Source organism: Crocodylus siamensis, chromosome 4 (assembly GCF_052110815.1).
Source record: "Crocodylus siamensis isolate JL-2025a chromosome 4, ASM5211081v1, whole genome shotgun sequence".
In the NCBI taxonomy this organism is placed as follows: Eukaryota; Metazoa; Chordata; order Crocodylia; family Crocodylidae; genus Crocodylus; species Crocodylus siamensis.
The window spans coordinates 18,749,645-18,776,340 of NC_143398.1; the positions used below are offsets into that span (position 1 = coordinate 18,749,645).

At 43.1% G+C, this 26,696-nt stretch overlaps 1 protein-coding gene across 4 annotated transcripts in view; it reads left to right on the forward strand.

The window, feature by feature from the left end:
* Positions 1-26,696, forward strand: part of CACNA2D1 (calcium voltage-gated channel auxiliary subunit alpha2delta 1) — a 653,615-nt gene that overhangs the window by 595,388 nt on the left and 31,531 nt on the right. For all 4 annotated transcript variants that reach the window (XM_090041889.1, XM_090041890.1, XM_090041891.1 and 1 more), the window contains 6 exons: positions 5,548-5,609; positions 7,941-8,017; positions 9,978-10,038; positions 12,070-12,167; positions 25,828-25,912; positions 26,186-26,251. In XM_090041889.1, the coding sequence (XP_089898015.1) occupies positions 5,548-5,609; positions 7,941-8,017; positions 9,978-10,038; positions 12,070-12,167; positions 25,828-25,912; positions 26,186-26,251 (449 nt within the window). The remainder of the gene's footprint in view (positions 1-5,547; positions 5,610-7,940; positions 8,018-9,977; positions 10,039-12,069; positions 12,168-25,827; positions 25,913-26,185; positions 26,252-26,696) is intronic.

The following is a 26,696-nucleotide window of genomic DNA, read 5'->3' on the forward strand; positions in this document are numbered from 1 at the left end:
TGTCTGCCCCGAGAAGTGCATGCCAAGCAAAATGCCTTCACATACATGCTCTTGCACCTGTGGGGGTTGCCTATCCCTGTTATAAAGTCAAAGGCATACAAAATTACTTTTATGGCCTCAGCACCTAGCCATTAGATAGTTGACTGAAACAGCCAGCTCGTTTTATTAAATGAATTACAGTTCCTTAAATTACTATGAAATGAAAACGCCTCTGCAGCACTGCTGACCATAGCCAGATTACAGCTAGAGATCCAGTAGCAAATGGTTTCTCTGAATCAGCTCCATGTAAGATAGTAAGAAATTCTTATATATATTTGTACTCAGTTTTCCCTGGGAAAATCCATTTCATCCTTAGTCTGTCTTTTATGAATGCATGAATATGATATATATGTAAGATGTTTTCTTTTATTTCTTTTCCTTTTCTGATGTAGCTGGCTAAGAATTCACAGTAATTAAGTCAATAAATAAACATGAGTTCCATGAGTGACTGGTGCCCCCTGAATCTGGTGGGGGGGCACACTCCAACAGCAGCAGCCCTGTCAGGGGGGGCACCAGCCCTGCTGACAGCATCAGTGTCGGCCATCAGGAGGGGCACCGGCCCTATCGGGGGGGCACATGCACCCCCATATACCTCCTACTAGTCATTTTTGACGAGTTCTTTGCTCAGTTCGTTCAGCCATCTTGTTGCCTTCAGTCAAAGATTTTAAAACATTGCTTTTTGTTATAAACACCCTCTTTATGGCAAATGACACCTGCCCTGCTCTACTGAAAAGTAACAGCAGGAGTAAGAGAACTGTTCAAATCGTAAATGTCAGACCATAGCCCAAAACACCTTGCCTTCATAATCATGATAATATTTTTGCTTTTATATTTGCTTAGGGACTGGAAGAATGTACCATAGTACATTTGAACATTACTAGTAAAGTTATGTTACAGCAGCTGTCTCAGTTTTATTGAGGGCATCCTCATCAATCTTGTTCTCTGACTGTAAAGTAGTAATATTCTGCAGCTGGCATGCAAGTTATAATTTTTAATGTTAGAAAACTGGGGAAAATTGGTCCAGCAGGGTGCATTAATACTGATTAAGTTTCATATGGGGAGCTGGAGGCCCAGCTTTATCATGTCATCTTTCATTCCCAAAGCTAGTGAATTGAAAAACTGAACTTAATACCATGCTTTACAAAAACACTCATGGTAGCTTTACCTGTATGTAAAGTGAAGCACCTGGATAAATATTTCTACAGTCAAAGTCACAGAGCATATGTGCATGTGAATAGATAGATAATGCCTCAATATTACTAATATGTAATACTGTATGCCTGGGTATACTTTTTTTAAATATAAGGTTTCATTTAACTGTTTCTCTGCTTATCACTGGTTCCTTCCCATATACAAGTATTCTGGGCAAATTCTCTGAGGAAGATTCTCTCTCTTACTTAAAAACCACAGTCACCACAATAATATGAGTGGCCGGGCCATGAGTGGCTACAGGACTCTGGGAGCGGGGCTTAGGGCGTTGGGGGTGTAGGTGGCCTTTTCCTTGATCCTCCTGGTTACAGGTCATGGTCTGAGGAGGCAGAGACGGATTGAGGTAGTCAACTAAAGAGTGCGGCACTGGTGTCAACGTGAAAGCTTTGGCTTCCACAATCATGGTCCGCTCTTTGGTGAGAGAGGCAGTGGTCTGAAGAGACAGCCTCCACCTCACTTCACTGGGGAGGAAGCTCTTCTCAGCCAGAATGGCTGACCTGCTCAACCAGGCTTTAAACTAAGCCTGCTGGGGGATGGGTGGACTACTGCCAGAGCAAGTCTACTAGGCAACTACTGCAAAACCAGCAGGTTAGGGCACTCAAGAAAATCTACTCCTACCCCAGCCCTGGAACAGTGTCCTCCTAGGAGTGCAAGGAAGCCTAGGGCTTACAATGGGACATTTATGTGTTTGTACATCAATGCCAGGAGCTTGGGGAACAAACAGGAAGAACTGGTCCTCCTGCTAAACAAGAATGACTACGATCTCACAGGGATAATGGAGTGGGACTCCACCTATGACTGGGCCATAGATATAGATGGCTATACCCTGTACAGGCGAGATTGTACAGAAAAAAGGGGTAGGGGGGTAGTTCTCTATGTCAAGGAAAGCTACACGTCCCTACAAGCTGACATTGGTAGCCATGGAGGATGACTGGAGACCCACTGGGTTAAAATACATGAGGAACACAATGGTAGGAGTCTACTACAGACCTCCTAATACAGTACAAGAGCTTGACCAGGAATTCACCAGGGAACTGGCTGAGGCCGCATGCTCTTGGTGCATGATTGTCACGGGAGACTTCAACTACCTAGACATCTCATGGGAAGAGCACTTGGTCAAATCTGAATGGTCACAAAGCTTCCTCACATGTGTGGATGAGCTCTACCTGACTCAAGAAGTCTATGGACTAACAAGAGGTAAAGCGCTGTTGGACCTAGTACTGACCAAATGAGATGATCTAATCAGTGGCCTAAGAATTGAAGGACAGCTGGGACACAGTGACCACGAGCTGATCACTTTTTTTATCTATCACAAAGCTAGCAACTCAGTCAGCAATCCAGAAGTCCTTAACTTTAGGAAAGCTGACTTTGATAAGCTCAGGAGGCTTGTTGTCAAGGCCCTAAGAGACCATGACTTGACAGGGAGGGGAGTCCAAGATGAGTGGTTGTTTCTTAAGGCTGAGATCCTGAAAGCACAAGGGATATTCATCCCATCTCAGAGGAAAGGTAGCAAAAGGGCACAGCAACCCTCTGGGCTCAGCAGGAAATTTATGGACCTCCTATGTCTAAAAAGAGAGGCTTATAAAGGATGGATGACAGGAATCACCATGAAGGAGGAGTGGTCTGCACTGGTCTATACCTGTAGGGGGTGAACCAGGAAAGCCAAGGCTGAAACCAAACTCCAGTTGACTACACGTATCAAGGACAATAAAAAATCCTTTTTTCAGATATGTGAGGAGTCAGAAGAAAATCAAGGTAACATTGGATGCCTGCTAAACCAAATGGGACAACTGACACCCAGGAAAAAGCCAACCTGCTTAATGGGTACTTTGCATCGTTTTTCCATCAGCCCAAAAGGACCACCCTGCCTAACGATGCAAAATGGCCAGGGTGGGGTGGATTTATACTCAGGATTGGTGTAGATCTTGTAAAGGAATACCTTAAGAGGCTGGCCACCTTCAATCAGCAGGTCCTGACACCCCAGAAGCTGTTAGGCCCAGCCACTGGCAAGCGTATTCAAAAACTCGTGGTGCTCAGGTGAAGTACCTGAAGATTGGAAGAAGGCCAATGTGGTGCCTACCTTCAAGAAAGGAAGGAAAGTAGATCCAGGGAACTACAGGCCGATCAGCTTGACCTCAGTCCTTGGAAAGATTTTGGAAAAAGTTATTAAAGAGACCATTCTAGACAAGCTGGCTGATGGCAACATCCTGAGGGACAGCCAGCATGGGTTTGTTGTGGGTAGGTCTTGCCTGACCAATCTCATCTCCTTCTATGACCAGGTGACATATCACATGGACAAGGGAGAAAAGATTGGTGTCATATATCTGGACTTTAAAAAAGCCTTTGATTTGGTGTACCAAGATCTCCTCATGGAAAAATAAGCCAACTGCAGCCTTGGCTACATCACAATAGATGGCTGGGGAATTGGCTCTGTGGTCAGACCCAGAGAGTGGTAGTTGACGGAAGTGAATCGTCATGGAGCTCCATGATCAGTGGGGTCCTGCAAGGCTCCATCCTTGGACCTGTACTCTTTAACGTGTTTATTAACTATGCAGATGCTGGTGTTAGAGGCGGACTGGCAAAGTTTGTCAATGACATAGAGCGTCCACATCCAAGGATAGGCTGGTGATCCAGGCTGGGGACGATAGAGTCCTCCTACAGCAGGATTCGGGATGGGGGCAGCCTGTCCCTGTGGGAAAAGCCCTGAAATCAGGGCACAATAACACATTCCAGGCTGGGGAGAGATAAACAATAAGCTGTGCCGGCACAAAGCACCAATACAGTTCATGAGCTGCGTCTGTTTCTGGTTGAGGCCGGCACAAGCAGGTGACATCATCCCCGGATGCTGCCCAGCCGGAATAAAAGATGGCACTGGGGAAACCATGGGGGAAGCACCACGGGGAGCGGACGGTGAGGGTGCTTCCCATGCTGGGCACGAGCAGTGCCAGTGGACACCGAGGAACTCAGAGTTGGACCCACAGGAGGGGTCCACAACAGAGGAGAGGAGCCACGACAACCCCAGGAGACTGTTGGGTCTACCAGCATTGAACTAGTGAGTGGGGATGGGCCACGGCCCTACCTCTCATTCTTCATTTAAATTTTTCTCCCCGCCCCCCACATTTTTTTCTTACTGCCGGGGACTGCCCAGAGAGACCCCAAGGCAAGCGGGCACAGTGGAAGAGTGGGAACAGCACACTTCCAGGCTTGGCAGTGCTATGCTGACTAGTACCACAACCAAAAATGACTTGGAGGTCATGATTAACTGCAAGATGAGCATGAGCCACCAATGTGATGTTGCAGCTGATAAAACGAACAAAACTCTGGCTTGCATCAATAGATGCTTCTCAAGTAAATCTCAGGATGTCATCCTCCCTCTGTACTTGGCCTTGGTGAGGCCACAGCTGGAGTACTGCACCCAATTCTGGGCTCCACAATTCAAGAAGGACGTGGAGAAGCTTGAGAGCATCTAGAGGAAAGCCACACCCATTATCAGAAGGCAAGAGAGTAGGCCTTATGAAGACAGGCTGCAAGCCATGGGACTCCTCAGCCTGGAGAAGCACAGGCTTAGGGGTGACCTGGTGGCAGCCTGTAAGTATATGAGGGTTGTACATCAGTATCTGAGGGAACACCTGTTCACCAAAGCACCCCATGGGTCCAATGGTCGCAAACTCCCAAGGTCCAATGGTCACAAACACCTCCAAGACTGTTTTAGTCTGGACATAAGGAAAAACTTCTTTACTGTCCGAGCCACCGACACCTAGACTAGACTGCTGCCAGAGGTGGTGCAAGCACCTACTCTAGACTCTTTTAAGAAATGTTTGGATGCTTATCTTGCTGGGATCCTTTGACTTTAGCTGACTTCCTGCCTCTGGGGCAGAGGGCTGGATTCGATCTTCTGAGGGCCCTTCCAGCCTTAATACCTATGACATGTATTAAAACAAAAAAAGAATGGACTTGTCAAAGAGGCACAAAGTAGAAATGGCTATGCCAGATACAAGGCTTAGAAGTGCTTGACTTCTAAAATTGTTTACAATCAGATTTAAACTATGCAGATAACTATGTTGTTGAAAACAAGTAATTGCAGGGAAGGTCACATTTTCATAAGTAGTAGTAATGTTTATTGTATTGTTTTAGTGAAGACTGTAAATAAACTACTACTGGTGGTAATTAGTTAAAAGACAGAAGGTAATACAGTAGATGGATACTGAATTTTACACTACTTTATCTTCAGTAATGCACTGAAGAAAGTATTTACTGAGCTTTAAGGGCAACGCTAATGTGATGTATGTTGCTTTCCAGAGATATATTGACAAAGGAAATCGAACATATACATGGACTCCTGTGAATAGCACTGATTACAGGTAATCAGATGTTTGCATAGTTACTTTTGCTATTGAATTACATATGATTATTTTGATTAATTCTATTTTTATCTAACCAAGCACATAGACGTCTAGAAACCAGATTTCCCTGAATTGGTGTAGACATGGTGTATATGAATATCATGCATCTTCCTTTAGGTGATGACGAGAGGGGATTTATACGGGGCTATAATACCCCTTCCTTCCTCCGTGCCCCTCTTTTTCTTTCCATCTCTATAAGAGGCCACCATTGCCAGCCACGCGTTTTCCCAAAGAAAAACATGCAGGATCAGGCTGTTTTTAAGTATATTTTTTATTTACTATTTAAAAAGGGAACATTAGAAGCCTTTCCAAACAGGTTACATTGGAAATTAACTTTGGGTAATTCTTCTTCTTAATCTCATGTTCATCATTTCTTGCATCATTTTGTTTCTAACCTAGATTTGTAAGATCTTGAGGGCAAGAACTGTTACGTTAGCTCCCTGAAATGTGCTTTTACAATGTTGTATAAAAGCATGAAATATCAATGAAATTATTGTGTGTATATAAAATCATAGGAGACAGCAGTACAAAATGATATACATCATGGAAAACTAACACAGTTGCTGCAGTGTGCATGATTTCAGCCTCTATAACATCCTTGTGATACTGGAAAGGATGTAACATCTTGGCAGGCCTTTTCCTATATAATCTGTTTTTGTTCTATCCAAGAAAATGCAACATACTTCATTTGAAAACTGTGTAGCTTTTAATATCACTAGCATTAAGCTCAGCTTCCATGAGTTCCTGAGAGTCCAAACTAGGGTACATGTTTCAAAGCATAGCCTCCCCATAATGTTTTATTTCAGGTGGATAAAAAGTGCAAATGAAAGAAGACATGATTTTTTTAAAATCATATATAGATGTATGTATGTATGTATGCATATATACATTGTATGATACTGGATTGATTCAGCCTCAGCCTTTTTGACTGTATGTACTTAGCCTTACCCTAGTAGGTGCTACTGGCCTCGCCCAAGTTGAATTTCTTTTGTATTGAAAATAGAATTAATAATATTCCTGCTGTCCAAATCTATCCTCTCACAAACAGACACAAGTAAGTAAAACTAGTGGTAGCAAATGAATGTAAGGAGCTACCTAGTTATGTTAAATTCTGAATGTCATTTTTCTATTGAGCTACACCAATTTTTTATTTGGTTGGAAAAAAAATGGTGTTTTGCATCATATAATACTATCTAAGAATTGGTACAAAAAGATGTTTGATTAACTAACTCCTTAGGCTGAGAGACAGCAGTTAATATCCTGGGGTCACATTGCAGTAAGCCCATTAAACCTATAAAATTATAGGTTTTAATTAGTAGTTTCTGTTCACTATAACTGTTAATGACAGGTAACCCTCTCCTGATTTCCCTGGAGGGGAATTGGTGGAAGGCTCTCTCTAAATAATCAGCAATCTTATTTACATGCTGTTTAAATGGCAAATACATCATTAAAGGTCATCATGCTTGGGCCCAAAGGTACAACTTGTTTTAATGTTAATTTCTGCAGCCATCATAAGAAACCACCAGTAAAATGTATTTTTATGTTAATGAAAATGGAATGCAACCCTGAAGAATGTGGCATGGGGAAGATCTCTCTCTGCTGGGGATCTGTACTTTGCATCAGTTTGAAACTATATTCATATACACATTGATTTTTTTAGAGGTAAAAATAAAAAGGCAGATTTGTAAAGAAACATTGGCAGGAAGTCAAGTGGCTATATATATATTGGAAATTTATATGTCAAATATATATATATATTCAAGGGATTTTATTTGTTTAGTGGCTACTATAGATGGTATTCTCTCTCTTGGAGATACCCTAGTTTAAGCACTATAGAGTTTGACATTTATGTAGTGGATACCAGTAGCTGTCTTGTTATTGAAAGGGGAATCAGTCATCTTACACTGTTATCATAGCAGTTTAATGTTGTCTGTGATTCTTCTGCTGTTCTCTAAGTCTGACTTGCTATAACGGCACCCATAAAAAGTGAGTTTTCTATGAATTTCAAAATGGGTGCTGAAGTCCCCTCCCCTCCCCCTCCCCATTGTTCTTATTAGATTTACCTTATTCCCAAACCCTGTGGGTGCCTACCAGTACATGTGCTAGATGGGGGATTGCACACACTAATGTAACCATCTCCTTTCATGATAATTGTCACCCCTAATGTGTTCATTTTCAAAGACACATTAAAGCTGATTTGAGGAAACCGCAACAAATCGTACAGAGATTCCCCACTGAGCTAAATGTGTCTTTGTTTCTTTCTTTATGCTTGTCTTATTTCTGTTACAGTTTGGCCTTGGTATTACCATCGTACAGCTTTTACTATATTAAAGCCAAAATAGAAGAATCAATAACTCAGGCCAGATGTAAGTACTGTGGAGGGTCTTTGGCTTCTGACTGTTATGATTGAGACTCAGGCTTTTTTTAACAACATAACATTTGAAATTCATAAAATACGTTATCATGATGTCCCCAAAAATCTGCAGCAATGATTCTAACCCATTGTAAACATCCAAGGTACAAGAAATATTCTACGTAGCTAGAATATGTACAGGTACCCCAGTTTCACTGACAACCCTTTACCCCGTGCTATGTACCTATTGAATCATTGCTTTGTGTATCCTCTGTTGCTGTCATTTTAAGGGCCTGCTAGCTGACATTTAAATAGTCAACCTGCAAAATATTAACTTACAGGCTATGGTAGCAAGCTGCTTTTCATTTTATGCAGTTCTTACATTGCTGTTTATAGTAAACTGTGCATATAGCTAGAATAATGATTAAAATGGTTTAGTTTTTGTTTGGAGATAAGTGTTTATATTGAACTTTCTAGCTACTTTCAATACATGTTTAAACTGGTGTGGATTACACTAATTTCAAGCACCTTCAAGATGCAGGGGAAATAATTAGAAATAGTATCTCTGAAGTATTTCTAGCTATAAAGTATTTTTTAATTATTATTTTCTTTGTTTAGTTTGACTGTAGTTAGTGAACAAAGTATAACTTATATTCAAGAATTAATCCAAACTTGAAACAGCTTCATCTATATTTAGAAACATACATAGTTAAAAACTTAACTGAGGAGAACATTAGGATATAAGCTTTTCTACACTTTTTGCAAGTCTACTTTTTGGTCAAAGCATCTGTTAGCTCAAATTAGATTTCCTTATCAGTGAAAAAGAAAATTTTCAATGATCACGTGATGGGTAGGAGACATAATACGCTTTTAATAACCAGTAATTTGGGCTGATTCATTTTATAACTTTATCAAATAGGGAATAGTCATTAAAATTTTAACGGGAGAAAAAAATATTCTGTATGTGCACAGTAGATCTGTTTGTGCTGTACCTTCAACAGTGCACCCTAAAACAGACCCTTGAAATAGCCACAGTATATAGAAGGTACTATAGAAATAATTGATAAGGATATACACTCCAGTCTTCAAAGATGTTTGTCTTTTTTCCAGACTACAACTGTACATATATTGAACCTTTGATCTATCTTTGCACAATATTTTTATTCAAGGGGCTGGTTGAATAAAATATTGGTTTGTGACCCCTTTTGCTTTACCCTGTTTTTTTCTGTTTCCCTGCTTTCTCTTTCTGATGGATTTTCACAGTCAAAAAGGGCAAGTATATTCTTGTTGCTCAATTTCCTTCTGTTTACTGCAGTTGGTATTTTCCATTTATGTTTCCATTCCTACTGGACATTCTCCTTTGTATTCCTCATCTCTGGATTTCTCCCATGATCATTGGGTACCATAGCAATAGAGAGGAAAAAAAATCTATAAAATGCTGTTGTGTTTTCATGCACATTTTAATTTGTTGCCAATCTCTAATCCTTGTTTGTCTGCTCCTGTCACCTTTTGATTCATGATAAACTTTTTATATGAAATAATGCTTTTGAATTATATTGAATGTATTACAAATCCATGTTTTTCCTTTGATAGTCTAAAATGCTCCACGTTCCAAAAATGTCTAGTTATCACAGTATAATGCTAATGAAAGTGTCCCATATATTTTCATATTGTCATGCTAATGAAACAACTCAGACTTAACTTGCTTCAGTTATCTTATTATTGCTTGGTGCATTGTTATATAGTAATGAGGTAATTGCTTTGTGCAAGGTGAAATTCTGGTGGCTAGTAGAGTAGGTTAGTCAGAAGCTGTTCTTTAGAAAACTGTTCTGTAGAGATCACCATTTTTAAAATTCCTAGATGCATGAAGAAGCTCTTGTGTAATTTTGCAAATAACAAATAAAAGGCAAGCCTGGGGACATAGTAGAACAAAGCCCAATTTATTTATCTGACATTCATCTTCCTCTTTGTAGATTTAGAAACTCTGAAGCTCGATCACTTTGATAAAGCCGGCTATACCTTTATTGCACCAAGGTTGGTCAATTTCCCAGTTCTAAGTATTATACACAGCAGTAAATAAGAAGTCTTGATCAGGTTAGTGACACTTATGAAACATAGCCTGCAAAATTAGTTTTGCACAAGAAATGTGCTTGGAAAAACGTTCAGTGAAAAGCACAATGGCTAAACATGTTTTGCAAGGTCAGATATATTTTTCTTAGTAGAATATGAAAATATCTTTGCAGTCTACTTTCTTTTGTAATTTGTTATATGGAGCTGTACTCTGTTTTTCAGTGTTGCAATATTTGGAGAAATGAATAAAATAACACAGAAACTTTATCCAAGACTTATATTCATTAATGTATTAATTGGGAGTGTGCAGTTTGCAGATGGGACTGAAGAAACTTGGGTTTTAATCCTGGGTCTCAATTAATTTTTGGCAAATGACTTTACCATTCCATGCCTTAGTTTCCTCTTTTGGAAATGTTTTTTGTAGTGTTTTTGTATTTTGTAAAACCTTTGAAATATAAGGATGAAGAGTGATTTTTTTGTGAAGGATTTTTTTGGGGTGCAATTCTGTTACATCAGTAGAGTTTCAGTACATTACTTTTTGTAATTGGATTACTTCCCTGGGTTTTCTTATGGGCATCTGCACTCCTGGGCCTTGGCATTTTTGCAACTAAAACACAGAGATATAAATGTTACTATATAAAGACTGAGTCTAGTGTGAATATTTAAAATAATACTGATGGTAGATAAATAACAAAGAATTCCTATACACATGGTCAGGCTAGAATGTTTCAGACTAGTTTATTTGATAAGTATTTGCATCCTCAAGTTATATTCTGATTAAAATGATTCAGACATAAGGATTTTGTTTGACTTTTTTTAAATACCTGAGATTAAATAAATAAAAGTCAAATAAAAATCGTACCTCTGAATCATTGTCATTGGAATATAACTGTAGTGAGATACAAATGTTTATTAAATTATATCATTGTATAGTCTAATTAAAACAAATTAGAGGTAAGGGTTTTTTTTCTGCTTGTTTATTTACTTTCACTCAGAAACCCTTATAGTCATAAGGGCATTTCATCTTCCTGAGGGGCTTAATGTACTGAAAATTGGTTGAATTATTGAACTGATAATTTGTATTAGTCCCTGATCCTGCACATAATCTGTGGGTCAGAATTTCAATGGGTCTTTCTGCAGAGTGGACTTCAGTGTTGGGCTCTAAATTCGGATTAGGTCCTTTCTGGACCATGCCATAGGGATTTTTGAGTGTATCACATGAGATATGTGGTCATACAAGATTTGTATAAATCAGGGCTGTCTGGCTTCAGTGTGGCCAGGGGCCATATGTGGTGGTGGTGTGCATCATCCTAGGCTGCACACTGCATGGGTGAGCCCACTGTAATCTTTCCCCATCCTCATGGATAGTGCTGGCTGTGTACAGCTCACCCTACCACTTGGACTAGGGGGAGCAGCATGTGTCCTCCTTTGCCCTCCCCTCCCTGTACATAGGCAATGCCAGTGCCAAGAGTGAGCATATGCCCCCCCACCACACCCTGCCTCACTGCATGGCAGTACGAGAGGCAGCTGCAGGGGTACATGAGCTGCCACATGTGCTGCCAGTTGGGTAGCTCTGGCATAAATGAAAATAGTTTACCTCTGCATATTTTGAGGGGGTGTGTGTGTGTCAAAGTTAAAAAAGTGCGAGTGTGCATATGTGATTCAAGAAACGTCTTTTCTTAGGAAACCATTGTCTGAAGATACCATGTTAAACTACAACCATAAGGCTTCCAGTATCCTTTTACCTATTTGCTTTTTTTTTCCCTTTGGCAAAAGATCAACTTTACTATTTTTTGATCCTTTGGATTTATTTTGTTCATTTAAAGCACTGCCTTCTTCTGGCTGATTTTTGCGGACTCCTGTTGTACGCTCCATTACAATGTGCTAGCTCAGATTTATCTAAGGGCCTGTAAAGTGCTACCTGACCCCTCAGATGTATGTCATGTTCCAGTAGCACATGAAACACATCTAACATGAATGTTTGTTGTTTTACAGAGAATATTGTAATGATGTAAAAGTATCAGAAAACAACACTGAATTTCTTTTAAATTTCACGGAGTTTATGGATCAAAATACCCCAACCAGCCCTTCATGTAAGTATTCTATTCTAGTCACCAAAACTTGTAGCAAAGGAAAATGTCCGTGGGCTTTTTTTCTTTGTTTGTTTGCTTGCTTATTGGGAGGGAGTGGTTTTACTCTTTATTAATTTGCTTAATGGAATTTATATGAATAACAGGGATGAACTTCTCTATGAACTTTTCTTTAGGTCCAGGACAGAGACCAGAACACTGAGGGCATATTTCCAGCCTTATCTAAAATGATCTACCTGAATAGTACATAGTAATAACCATAAACCTAATTTGGTAATTTCCAGCTTCTCTTCCACTCTATTGCAGTGGATGATTTTCTAGCAGTAACCAAAGTCAGTCAGTACTTTCTACCCTCCCACACTGTTTGTAGTTCCCTTTTTTTCGTTATTATTGAACGTATTAGGCAATAAGGTGACATGGATAGTGTGAGCGTGTGGGGCCTAGGAGTGGCCGTGTACTCCCTAGCACCCCCTGCTGTGTCAATTAAGGTGGTCCAGCACCCTCGACTCGCCCGCCACATCTTTGATCTTATAGGTTCAGATGAGAGGCTGCCTACTCTCACCTTAGACACCGCGCCGATGTTACCTCTGTTTTAAGTGGGATGTTCCAACACCCCCCCAAGCCTTATGGGCAATGCGTGCCTCCTACCTCCCCTACAGCACGCCCCAAGCCTCGCAGCTGTTCTCTGGACGTTGTTCTGCCCTTGCCCTCCGGCGCCCTCTCCGGCACCCCTTGGGCTTGTCCTGCCCTGGTGCCCCTCTCTGGCACCCCTGGGCTTGTCACCGATCTGGCGCCCTTGGGGTTCATCACGCCCCGGCGCCCTTCTCCAATCCTACCTGGGCCTACCTGCAGCACTGGCACCCCTTTACCAGCATCCCCCGAGTTGGTCTCGCGCCTGTCACCCTTTTACCCACACCTCCGGGTGGGTTAAACCCCAGCGCCCTGTTACCGTCACCTCTGGGCCAGTGCTGCAACCTGCACTCGCTACCGATGCCCCTGGGGCCCTTGCCGCGCTGCCCACGCCCGTTGCCCCTCTGGGCCTTCTACTGCACTTCTCACGCCCTGCTGCCCCTCTCTGGGGCCTTTGCCGCGCTCTTGCGCCCTGCTGCCCCTCTCTGGGGCCTTTGCCGCGGCTGGGGTTACAACCCCCGCACACCAAGCACTTCTCCAGCACTTGTCCACTGTGCCCACTGTGGCACCACTCTCTGCGCCCCTGCTGGGTGCCAGGAACCCCCCCAAGCCACTGGGGCACTCCTGTGAGGCCTCCTCACGCCCCTACAGCCTCACCTGGTCCTCCGGTGTAACTATAACAAAACCCTAGCCCAACGGCTGTAACAAAACCACGAAAGAGCCTCCCTGCTCATAAGGCAACTTCAAGCCCCCACCAGGGCTCCTAACCATACCTCCCTTCAGGGTCCTCTGATCCCTGGCATCATAGCAGCTGGGCAGAATGACAAGGTTGCAACTACCAGCTCAAGCCGCTCAGCTCTGCCGCAGAGCTCCTCCTCTAGCGGCTGCCAGAAGGGAACTGCTAGTCAGGGTCCGGCCTGAGCTGTTTATAAAGGCCCAGCCCTGCCCCCTTCTGGCCACATGACCTGCCTGGTTGCCCCAGCAACCAGCAGCTGAGCTACCCCAGTGATTGGCAGCTCACCTTATCTCACTCTCAGGCACGGAGTACCCCAGTGCCTCCGTGACAGGCAGATTTTAAAGATTGTTTTCCTTGTCTTCTAGGGCCTGAACAAAAAACACATTTACACCAGTATAATTTAAAAGTTTTCTCCACCAATGTAAATCACCCTGGAATCCAGAGCAAAGAGAGAAGTTAGCTGCTTTCAGTAGGCGTTCTTACAGTACTTGGTAACTAGGGATAAGGGAAACAGAAATAGCTTATTTGCATTGGCCAAATAGATACACAAGGATGGAAACAAAGAGAAGACACCTACATTTGTGTAATTTACACTGGTGTACATTCCTGATTTTTCCTGTGTAAAAAATTGCTGGATGCGAGTAAGTTACATAGGTGTGTAGGGAACTGTGTTATCTGTTCACTCCTGCTTGAGGCTAGGGATGGAAATTACATATAAATTGGTATAAGTGATTGGAAACCAGTTCAAATCTGTAACATATCAGGGCTTATTCAATCTTTGCAGGTTGATCTAACCTGCAAAGCTTGAACTGGTTTGAACGTGGATAGACATTTCCTTTTCATTCCAGAAATGCAGGCACATGCCTGCAGTGGCTCAAGCTAGAAGCCAGGGGGTGCTAGAGTAGCCCTCCCGTCACTGCACAGTGCTGAGCTGGGGGGAGGCAAAGGTGTGGCCAGGCCCTGGCAGGATTAGCCCAGCAGAAAATTCATAACAGTATTTATCACCCCTAGCTCAGTGTTTATCATCCCATTAAGAAACCAACAGATGGACATTACTAGCTACCTGTTGATTGTGCCTTTGTCACAGAATGGACTGCAGCCAGCATCAGGTCTGCTAGCTAATACACAGACACCTCTCAGCAAGGCAGAGGGGAGGGAGGGATTCACCACAGGGAGTGGTGAGGGGCATGGTGGGGAACAGCCTGCAAGTCTCTGCCTGAGCTGCAGCCAGGGAGTACAAGGGGTGGGACCAGTTCTTCTGTGGAGCAGAGAGCCCCACCCAGCCCAGAGAGCATGTTGGGATGCTGGATGGGTGTAGAATGAGATTTAACTGATTTAGGTTTAGTCAGTTTTTTGAACTTCTGTCCCAGATCCTGTCCAAACTCAAGTTAACTCACAGTCCCCCAGCATCCCAGGATGCATTGCATCTCCCCCACAAATCCCACCATCGCAGGATGGGTGGGCTAGCTGTAGCCCAAGATGTCTGCTCCAGCCATGCAGGGAGGTGTGCTCTAGCTCCCCCAAGCTTCTGACCTGAGCCACTGCCAGCATGTGGCTGCATTTCCAGAATGAAAAGTGATGTCTGTTCACTTGCGTATTGGTTCAATCCGTACAATTCAGACTAACCTGCAAAGATTGAATCAATTCAGCCTCAGGCGTTTTGACTTTCTGTACTTAGCCTTAATGTCTACTTCCACAACTGAATCCATGATATTTACCAGCTACCAGAGCCAGTTTCAGAATAAGTATGAGGTGTTGATAGGAAGACTATTGAAGAGTTGCATTAGCGTTACCTTTTGAGCTTGAATTTTTCTCATGACCATAGCTTCCAAGAATGCCAGAGTATACCAGCACTCTGACAGAGCAGCAGGGTACCAAAACCAGTTTAAGATAAACATGGATGGATGTAGTATCAGGCTTAACTGATTTAGGTTATATTGGTCTATCTAACATATGTCCCAGATCCCATCCTGACTCAAGTTAATGCTCGGGCTCCCACCATCCCAGGATATTTTGCACCTCTCCTGCCAACCCCCCGCCCCCCTTGCAGGGCAGATAGGCTAGCCTCTGCCCACTGGCTGCTTCATCAGAGCCCAGCTGGCCCCTGAGCTGTCACAGAGCTCCCCATGGGTTGCAGGGATGAAAGCCAAGCTGCCAGGGGAAAAGCCCCCAGCTGTGCCAGACCCTAGCTGGGGTACTATGGTTAGGCTGAAGGGGCTCTGTTACCCACCCCACCATCCCTGCCACCCCACCAGGCTGCTGGAGGAAAGCTGGTCTGCGGGAGAAAAGCCCCTACCACAAGGCACCCCTGTCCTATGCAGACCTCAGCCTAGGGCTCTGGGCGGGGGAGGGTCTGATGTGAAAACAGGGGGTTTGGCCCGTGTACTTGACAGCCAATCAGGGATGGCCATGTGCCACTAGACTGTGCTGCCAGGCTGGGAGCTGTGCAGAAGCGCCTCTGCCTTCTGGCCTGGCCAGCGCAGGTATTTGCCTACTTTGCCTCCAACAAGGGCGAGCCTGTGTTACATTTGCTCACAATCCAATCTTTGCAGCTTAGCGAAACCCTGCAAGGTTTAATTGATTCTGCCTCGAGCTTTTTGACTGCCTGTACTTAGCCTATATGTTTATACTAAACATAGCTATCTGAAACTCTGTTTTACATCTTTTTTTTAATAACTTAATGTTGTAGGTTCCTTTTACTCTTAATTTTGTAAAGGCAGAATGATTGTTCAGTTTTGGGGTTTTCTGCAACAGAAAACAGGGAAGCCTGCCAGCATGCCCACAAATACTAGTTTTGTGTTATTAGGCCTCTGAGAGGTATTCAGTTAAAGGTGTAATGGAATCTGATACACAGCCCCTGCAATAATATCTGCTGTCATGCTGCGTGTAGTTTCATAGTTTCATGCACATATTTGGCAAGATGCAGGGTTTTGGACTTGGGATCCAACCCCAATTACACTTGTCATCATCTTGCCTACTAGTGGTCCCTAGATCAGCCAGTAAGCCCATTTGAGCCCTAGTGTGGTTCTGTTGCTGTCGCCAGTTAGCTGATCAGGAGACAGCAGGGACCACACCAGGGCCTGTTCAAGCAAAGGTGCAGTCCACCCAGCCACACATTCATTTTAAGGTGTGATGGAAACCGGATACCGAATTATTACACAAAAGTTGTCTGGTTTTGCTTTTAATTGACTGAATGTGTGGCCAGGTTACACTGTAAGGCACGATTAACTGGATAAGCACATCTAAAGTGTAACATCTGGGAGTCCAGAGGAGTCCAGGAGAGCTGACTACTTTAAAGAAGCCTTAGTGAGCGTGCAGGAACAAACCATCCTGATGCACAGGAAGACTATCAAGTATGGTAGAAGACCAGCTTGGCTTAACAGGGAACTCTTCAGTAAACTAAATCACAAAAAGGTAGATTCTAAGCAGCAGAAACTTGGAGAGATAACTAGGGAAGAATATAAAAGCATTGCTTGGACACACAGGGTTGAAGTCAGGAAGGCAAAGCACAATTGGAGTTGCAGCCAGCAAGGGATGTGAAGGGTAGCAAGAAGGGTTTCTACAAGTATGTTGGTAGCAAGAGGAGGTTCAGAGAAAGTGTGGGTCCCTTACTATATAGGGAAGGCAACCTTGTGACAGATGAAGAAAAGGCTGATGTACTCAGTGCCTATTTCACCTCAGTCTTCACAGGAATGGTCAGCTTCCAGACTTCTGCACCGGGCAACACAGTTCGGGGAGGAGGTGAGCAGCCCTCAGTGGCAAAAGAACAGATTAGGGACTATCTAGGAGAGCTAGACATATAAGTCCAGGGAGCCAGACAGGATGCACCAGAGGGTACCAAGGGAGTTGGCTGATGTGATTGCAAAGCCATTGGCCATCATCTTTGAAAACTCATGGTGATCAGGACAGGTCATGGATAATTGGAAAAGAGCAAACACGGTGCCAGTATTTAACAAAGGGAAAAAAGAGGATCCAGGGAACCGCAGACCAGTCTGCCTCATCTCAGTCCCTGGAAAAATCATGGAGCAGATCCTCAAGGAATCCATCTGGAAGCACTTAGAGGAGAAGAAGGTGATTAGGAACAGTCAGCATGGATTCACCAAGGGCAAGTCGTGCATGACCAGCCGGATTGCCTTCTATGTTATGATGAGGTGACTGGCTCTGTGGATGTGAGGAGACGGGTGGATGTGATGTACCTTGATATTAGCAAGGCTTTTTTTTTTATATGGTCTCCTACAACCTTTTCACAGGCAAGCTAAGGAAGTATAGGATGGATGAATGGATTGTTACATTAATAGAAAACTGGCTGGAGCATTGGGCTCAGAGGGTAGTAGTCAATGAATTGATGTCTAGTTGTCAGCTGGTATCAAGTGGAGTGGCCCAGGGGTCAGTCCTGGACCAGTTTTGTTCAATATATTCATCAATGACCTGGAAGATGTCATAGAGAGTGCCCTCAGCAAGTTTGCAGATGACACTAAGCTGGGGGGATTAGTAGATACACTGCAGGGTAGGGCTAGGATGCAGAGTGACCTAGACATATTGGAGGATTGGGCCAAAAGGAATCTCATGAGGTTCAACAAGGACAAGTGCAAAGTCCTGCACTTAGGACAGAGCAATTCCATGTACCAGTACAGGCTGGGGCTGACTGGCTGGGCAGCAGCTCTGCACAAAAGGACCTGGGGGTCACAGTGGACAAGAAGCTGAATATGAGCCAGCAGAGTTCTCTTGCTGTCAAGAAGGCGAATGGCATACTGGGCTGCACTGGTAAGTGTGTTGCAGTAGGTGCAGGGAAGTGATTATTCTCCTCTATTCAGCACTGGTGAGGCCACATCTGGAGTCTTGTATCCAGTTTTGGGCCCCCCTGTTTAGAAAGGATGTGAACAAATATGAGAAAATCCAGTGGAGGGCAAGAAAAATGGTTATGGGGCTAGGGGACATGACTTACAAGGACAGGCGGAGGGAACTGGTCTTATTTAGTCTGGAGAAGAGGAGACTGAGATGGGATTTCATAGCAGCCTTCAACTACTTGAAGGCAGGTTCAAAAGAGGGTGGAGCTGGACTGTTCTCAGTGGTGGCAGATGACAGAACAAGGAGCAACAGTCTGAAGTTGCAGCAAGCGAAGTTTAGGTTAGTTATTAGGAAGAATTTTCTCACTAGTGGGGTAGTAAAAACCCTAGAACAGGTTACCCAGAGAAGTGGTAGATGCTGCATCCTTGGAGGTTTTTAAGGCCTGAATAGACAAAGCTTTGGCTGGGATGATCTAGTTGGGGATGGATCCTTCTTTGAGTTGGGGATTAGACTAAATGACCTCCTGAGGTCTCTTCCATGATCTGCCCATAAAAGTCTGTTCTTTTGACTGTGGTCTTTTGTAATTTCAATTCATATGAATTTCATCATATTTTAAACTGGTATTGTCAATATGAAAATGAGTGTTGTAGGAAATGACTATGCAGCAGTACACCTGCTAACCCAGCAGAAGATTCTTGTGCAGGTTTCCCTTACTTTATGCTGTACATGTGTTCCTGGAAAACGGCACATAACTCGAATTCGCATAAAGGGAACCCACTTTACTGTGTAACAAATAGGGATACATTCAAAACCTTGATGGTACAGACCCCAAGACCCGTTTCTACCACTTTTACAAGACAATTTTGGTACTCACCAACAGCAGACAGTACACACAAACACAGGACACTATCATAATGGGTATAGCAACTACAGAAACACGTGTCACAGACAACAAGCGAGGAGCACAGATCCACACAGGAGACTATATTTTGGTGTGTGTCACTCCCACAGTGTATTGCACTAAGCAGCTGACTGTGGGCTTTCACCACACTGTTCACATAAGAATGAATTTTCCTTCGATAGAACAAATTTTTGGTATAAAAAGGGTCATCGCATAAGAGCGAATTTGCACATACAGAACCCGCATAAAACAAGGGAAACTTGTGTATTCAAGAGATCAACTTTTTGTTAATGAAACCTATTGAAATCAAAATAATTATTTTGCAGCCTTTATTCATAAATGTGTCACTTAGAAATACAGTACAAAATATCTTCTAAGATGTATATGTAAACACACATTATAAAAAAGTCACAAATATCTCAGGAATGAAACCCAGAAGGGCAAACTTAGGAGGTTGCTGAAGTAAAACCGTACAACTCTTGACTTTTGACCTTTGGTTTTCAGTAGTGTAGGGTTGTGCCTTTCACTACTGTGACCTGTTGAAAGTTAGCTATCTGCCAAATAGGTTATATTTTTAGCCAAGGTTTTTTCAAGTATTTACAGTTCCTTGAATAAAAGCGATGTATTATTATCATTTATTATTTGCTATTTTTTTAAGCATCAGTGCCATGCCAGGTATTGAACCAAAGATAGAATCTGATGCTCTTAATAAGCCAAAACATCTGGGGAAACTCAGAGGAAGATTCAATCATGAAGCATAGATGTTTTGACTTGGTAAAGTCCTGATCTAGTAGATGACTTAAAGATGGGCTTAATTTAAAACTTCGGAACAGATATAGCAGTCAGGGAACTGCTTACACACTCTTTAGTTTTACTGAATCAGGGTCTTAACGCAGTTCTGCTTTGCAAAATAGCCATGTAAGATTAGCATTGCACGCTTCTAATGCTTATTGTGTCTCAGTTACAGTCTTGGCAAATATACTCGGTCAAGGAGTTGGGAATATTTTTCTCTGTCATCCTAAAAAACTCAGTTTGGACTCTTAAAGTTAAACTGGATTATTTCCAGTTCATGCACTGTCGCCAGCAATCAAAGTCCTGAAGGTCGAATTAGGCTCAAAACTATCCCCATGTACTCCTTTTGTTTTCAGATTTTGCATTGAGTTTCATCATAGAGGCGAAAACCCATTAAAATCAAAATGATTGAACATTCTTATACTTAAACACAAAGTAAAGTAATGCATTAGAGGCACAAGATGAAATTCAGCTTGGAACTCAACCTTAGCTTGTTGGCTCAGAGACGTACAAACAGTAAAAAACACATGCTGGAATCGAAATACACAAAAATCCTTGTTTTGGTCACAGCTATGACTTTGGCTACACCAAAAAATGTTCTCTGGATAATGAGAACATGCCATTACTCCATTCTGATTTTTCAGAGTGAAACAATGTGATGAAATGGGTTGTTGTTTTACTGTACATTAGTACAGGTTTTTTTGGGTTGTGTTTTTTGGTTTGGAGCTCATTATCAGCTCCAGCAGGATAGCCCATTGTAATTATGGAAAATATTGCTGGATGAAGTAATGCATCTAAAACCAAAGTGAACTTAAGTAGACAGCTGTGTATCAGACTTTAATGGCACAATGAATGTATGTGTTTCAGTATGCATCTCCTGTTAGCATTGTTAGTAATTTGAGAGAAAAATAGACTGTCTATCTCTGTGGTATCTGTCACTATCTGGAATCAATTTTCACTGAAGCAGAGATGTCACATTCTCAGTTTTTTTGTCTGATAGTTTTTATATAAAACATAAGTTTCGTTAAACCACTTAACTAGAATGGTATGACCACCTAACCACATGTGAAATGCTTTCACAAGCTAACTCTATAAAACTTACTCCTTTTTATGTAACTGTCCTCACATTTGTCTTATGTCTCATAGTTTCATAATTTCTCGGGTAGGAGGGGACCTGAGCAGATCATTGAGTCTGACCCCCTGCCATGGCAGGAAAGAGTTCTGGGATGTGAGGAGACCCCAAAAGACCCAAGCAAGGTGTACATCTAACCTCCTCTTAAAGATCCCCAGGGTAGGAGCCAGCACCACTTCTCTTAAAAGTTTGTCCAGATCCTAGTCGCCCTGACCGTGAAGTAGCACCTCCCGATATCTAGCCTAAATCTACCCTCTGCCAGCTTGTGACCGTTATTCCTGGTCATTCCTGGCAGTGCTTGGGGGAACAGGGACATCCCCAGTGCCTGCTGGTCCCCTCTGACTAGTTTGTAACTGGCCACAAGATCCCCCCTCAGCCTTCTCTTGTGGAGGCTGAACAGGTTCAGGTCCCGTAGCCTCTCCTCGTTGGGCCTGCCCTGTTGCCCCAATCATGCGAGTTTCGTAGTTTCATAGTTTCTAGGATCAGAAGGGACCTGAGTAGATCATCTAATCCGACCCCCTGCCATGGCAGGAAAGAGTATTAGGGTCTAATGACCCCAGCAAGATGTTCATCCAACCTCCTCTTAAAACCCCCCAGGGTAGGAGCCAGCACCACTTCTCTTAAAAGTTGGTTCCAGACCCTAGCTGCCCTGACCGTGAAGTAGCGCCTCCTGATATCTAACCTAAACCTACCCTCTGCCAGCTTGTGACCATTATTCCTGGTCACTCCTGGCAGTGCTCAGGGGAACAGGGACTCCCCCAGTGCCTGCTGATCCCCCCTGACAGGCCACTAGATCCCCCCTCAGCCTTCTCTTGTGGAGGCTGAACAAGTTCAGGTCCCATAGCCTCTCCTCATAGGGCCTGCCCTGCTGTCCCCTGATCATGCGAGTGGCCCTCCTCTGGACCCTCTCCATGCTGTCCACGTCCCTCTTGAAGTGCGGCGCCCAGAACTGGACGCAGTACTCCAGCTGTGGCCTGACCAGTGCCGCATAGAGAGGGAGGATCACCTCTTTGGACCTGCTCGAGATGCATCTGTGGATGCATGACAAGGTACGGTTGGCCTTTCTGACTGCCTCTCCACACTGCCGGCCCACATTCATCTTGGAGTCAATGATGACCCCAAGATCCTTTTCTGCCTCTGTGCTGACAAGAGCCAAACCTGTAGGTGTGGTGTTCCCCAACCTGTAGGTATGGTGTCGGTTGTTCCTCCCCAGTTGCATCACTTTGCACTTGTCTGTGTTGAATCCCATCCTATTCTCATCCACCCACCCTTGTAACCTGTCTAGGTCCGATTGAAGCCTGTTGCTTCCTTCTAGTGTGCCCACATCCCCTCACATCTTAGTGTCATCAGCAAATTTGAACAGGGTGCTTTTTACCCCCTCGTCCAAGTCACTGATGAAGGTGTTGAACAGTGTGGGCCCGAGGACCGAGCCCTGCGGGACCCCACTGTCCACGTCCCTCCAAGTCAAAAATGACCCATCCACCACCACTCTTTGGGTGCAGCCCTCCAGCCAGTTGGCGACCCAATTGACTGTGTGGGTGTCGACACCACAGTCCCCCAGTTTCTTAATGAGAATGGGGTGAGAGACAGTGTCAAAGGCCTTCTGAAAGTTGAGGAAGACTATGTCTACTGCTACCCCTGCATCTAAGGATTTGGTGATCTGGTCATAGAAGGCCACCAGGTTGGTCTGACAGGACCTGCCACTAATGAACCCGTGTTGGTTGCCCCTAAGCATAATCTTCCCTGCTGGCCCCTCGTGGATATGCGCCAGAATAATTTTCTCAAAAAGCTTGCCCAGGATTGAGGTAAGATTAACTGGCCTATAGTTTCCCAGGTCCTCCTTCCTCCCCTTTTTGAAGATGGGAACCACAATGGCCCTCTTTCAGTCCTCTGGCACCACACCAGAGCACCATGAGTGCTCGTAAAGCTGTGCCAGGTGTCCTGCAATGACCTCAGCCAATTCCCTCAGTACTCTGGGGTGGAGATCATCCAGACCAGCTGATTTGAATACATCCAGTTCTTCCAGAAGTTTTCTAACTAGTTCCTCACTAACCCTTCACCTAAGTGCGCCTCCACCGGGGTCTAAGGAGGGCCCAGAGTGGGGGGTGACTGTTCCGGTCCCTGCTTAGGAAAATGGAGGCAAAGAAATCGTTAAATATGTTGGCTTTGTCGTCTGGTGTGATGACCATATTTCCTAGCATGTTCTGCAGGGGCCCCACATTACCCGGAACCTTCTTTTTACCCCCAATGTATTTAAAAAAGCACTTCTTGTTGTCCTTGATCCAGGAAGCTAGTCTCAGTTCCATCTCTACCTTCGCCTTCCTAACTGCATCTCCGAGCAACCGCAGTATAGTCCTCCTTGGTGACGGCCCCTCCCTTCCATTGGGTGTACACCTCCCTTTTTGCTCGGAGACATTCCTGGATGCTTTTGGTGAGCCATGGGGGCTTATGTGCCCTCCTGCTCCCTTTGATCCATGTTGGGATTACCTCCCTTTGGGCTTGGAGGATTGTCTCCTTAAGGAGTGACCACTCTCCTTGGACACCTGACTCCTCTCCCCTCCGGGACCTCAGTACTTCCCCAACTATTCTCCTTAGCTCATTGAAGTCTGCCCTTCTGAAATCTAGGGCTGCTGCCTTGCTGTAGGCCTTTGCCACCTTGCACTGGATGGTGAATTCCAACAGGCAATGATCACTGTCGCCCAGGTGGTCGAGCACCCGCAGCCCCCTCACCAGGTAGTCACCCATGGCCAGCACCAGGTCCAACAAGGTGTCTCCCCTGGTGGGGCTGTGCACCTCCTGGGTTAGATGGTGGTCCTGCATTCTGGCTAGGAACCTACGTGAGCGGTCAGACCTGGCTGACTGCTCTTCCCAGCAGATGTCTGAAAAGTTCAGATCCCCTATGTCTACCACATCCTTTGACCTAACTACCTCCATGATCTGACTTAAGAATTCCTGGTCTAGGTCCTCCTCTTGGTTGGGAGGTCTGTAGTAGACCACCCTCAACTGCCTTGTATTCTAACCCAAAGCACTTCAGAGTGCCCCTCCTCTGTCCACATAGTATAGTTATATAATGGCTTACATCTCCTGAGTCAATCTTGGAAATAAGATTATTCATCTCAAATGACATAAATCAGAAAGAAATTTTAGAAAATGAAAACTCTAAGCCAGTAATCTGTATTACCATTCCTTAAATGAGTGTTAAGGACACATTTAGTGACAGCTTTGGTACATACTAGGGCTTCCGGGAGTAATTAAACCACACAGCAGATTGTCAAATTACTGCTACCTTTCCATTTAAAATTCAAAATGATATTCAAATTTATTTTTTCTTAACTATAATTCACTTTTAATAAGCACTCTCACCAATGGGTAAGAAAAGTGTTGACAAACATAACAGTTCATTATCCTTTTTCAGTATTAATTGAGATTGGGCTGACACAGGTGACAATGGGGTCTGGAAGTTGAAATGCAGAAGGCTTCATTATAAATTCAGATTTTAAATTGGATTAATTGACCTTTTTATTTTGATGTGGAAATAGTTAAAAGTTGGGTTTTGCCCAAGTAACATTCTGAGGTTGTTTGAATCCAAGCCTCTGAATGAAACTCAGGAGCAAAACTGAAGAAAATGTTTGTAAACTCACCTGTGGAGCTAATCACAGGTTTCTACCACAGCGACTCTGACTGGCGTTGGAGTCAGACAGAGGGTGTTTCTGTTTGTTTCACTCCTTTCATTTGAATCTTCCATGACTGTTAAGTAGAAAAGTATAATACTTACTTCAATATTGAATTTAAAGAATGTTCTCCTGCAAAATTTTCTCATTTCTCCAATTTTCTTATTCTGTCCCCCAGCAAAACCTGAGAAACAATGACATCTGAATCTTTTCAAGGTCTAATGAAGATATAATCTATATAATCTGATAGTTTAAAATACAGTCATCACCAAGGGAAGGAAAAATTGCTTGGTGTTTTTTGTATTTTTAAAACATGTTCTTAACTAGTAGAGTCAGTTAATTTATTTTATAATTGGAAGATGTTTCTTCATTTTCTGCAAAGCAGCTCTTTGCTGTGTGGAAAAGAGTAGGCACTGCGTTTTGTATAATTACATGGTGTGAAAAAGTAGAAATGTCAGATGTTTGTGTGAAAATGTGCTTTTAATAATAACAATATGTTAACTTACATCTTTGCTAGAGCATCTTTGCAAAATTGGGATGCTTCTCTATTAAACAACTTGTTTATTTTGCTAGCATATGGATACCTTTATAGGATGTAATGGTGGCAAAGCTGAAGTTAAGCTAAATATTTCAAAATAGTTTACTTAATTTAGGCACCTAAATAAAAGTGGTTTGATTTTCAGTGCTGATCAACATCTGAAACTCCTCTTGCAGTCTGGAAGCAGCAGACATTTTCATCTCTAAAACAAGGTCATTTTGGATACAAACAGATTTGGATGAACAATAGAAAGCAGTCAAACTTGAACATATGTAGTGATTCAGTAGTCAAAATGAACATCTCAAGTTTCATAGTTTGGGCCTAACTATTTAATTAACCTGCACACAAATTCTCATCAGAAGCCGTGAATGTTTTAGTTGTCAGGAGCCTGGCAACTTGGAGTTTCATTTGTATCAGGTTTTAAAGACCTAAAAAGCATGTGCTCTTAGTGATTTTAACTTGTCTTTTTTGCTAGGTAATACTGATATGGTCATTCGAGTTTTGCTGGATGCTGGATTTACAGATGACCTTGCGCAGAATTTCTGGAGTAAGCAGGCTCCGTGAGTACACTTTTTGTTACCTATATAGCTGGTGGCGCATTTTTGGAATTTTTCAACTATTGAAGCTCCAAAAGTACAATTTGTTTTGTTGTTTGAAATCAAAATCAATATGTAAAACTAGATTTGCTAAATGTATGTATATTTGAGTATTTAATGCTGGCTAAAAAGCTGTAGGTGGTTTCTTTACAATTATCCACTTAAACAATGACTATTGTGATGGTGAAGCTGGTAATGATTTCCGTTAGTTTTCATTTAGACCTCTCTCTCTTTCAGTAATGATGGAGTTGTTGCACGTTTTGTTGTTACGGATGGTGGAATCACTAGAGTGTATCCGAGAAAGTAAGATTTTATTTTTGAATGATATACTGTATTATAGTATTTGCAAGCTGCTGGTTTAGAATATCAAAATAATGAATGTTACATGTACAAGTGAAATAGCTAGGAACCCAAAACATGTAGAAAAGAAGAGCAATGCCATTATTTAAGTTGTCTTGTCCTATACTTTTCATACATGGTTAAAATAACTTTGCTGTTTCTTTTGTTGTATGTACTAGGTAAGAGGATTCCTGCAATATCTTTCATAATTGCTTAACCCTTAATACAAATAAAACAAAAACAAAAGTGAAAGCAGTTTTCTATAATTACTCAGTTGGTTGTGTGTCATTTTTCCTGTCCTTGAAAATACTGTTGCCCACGCAAAGCTCTTCATACCCAGCAGTCTAGCTACAGGCATCTCCACACTCTGAAGTGAAGTTACAGGGCTGACTCACCTACTCTAGTTTTG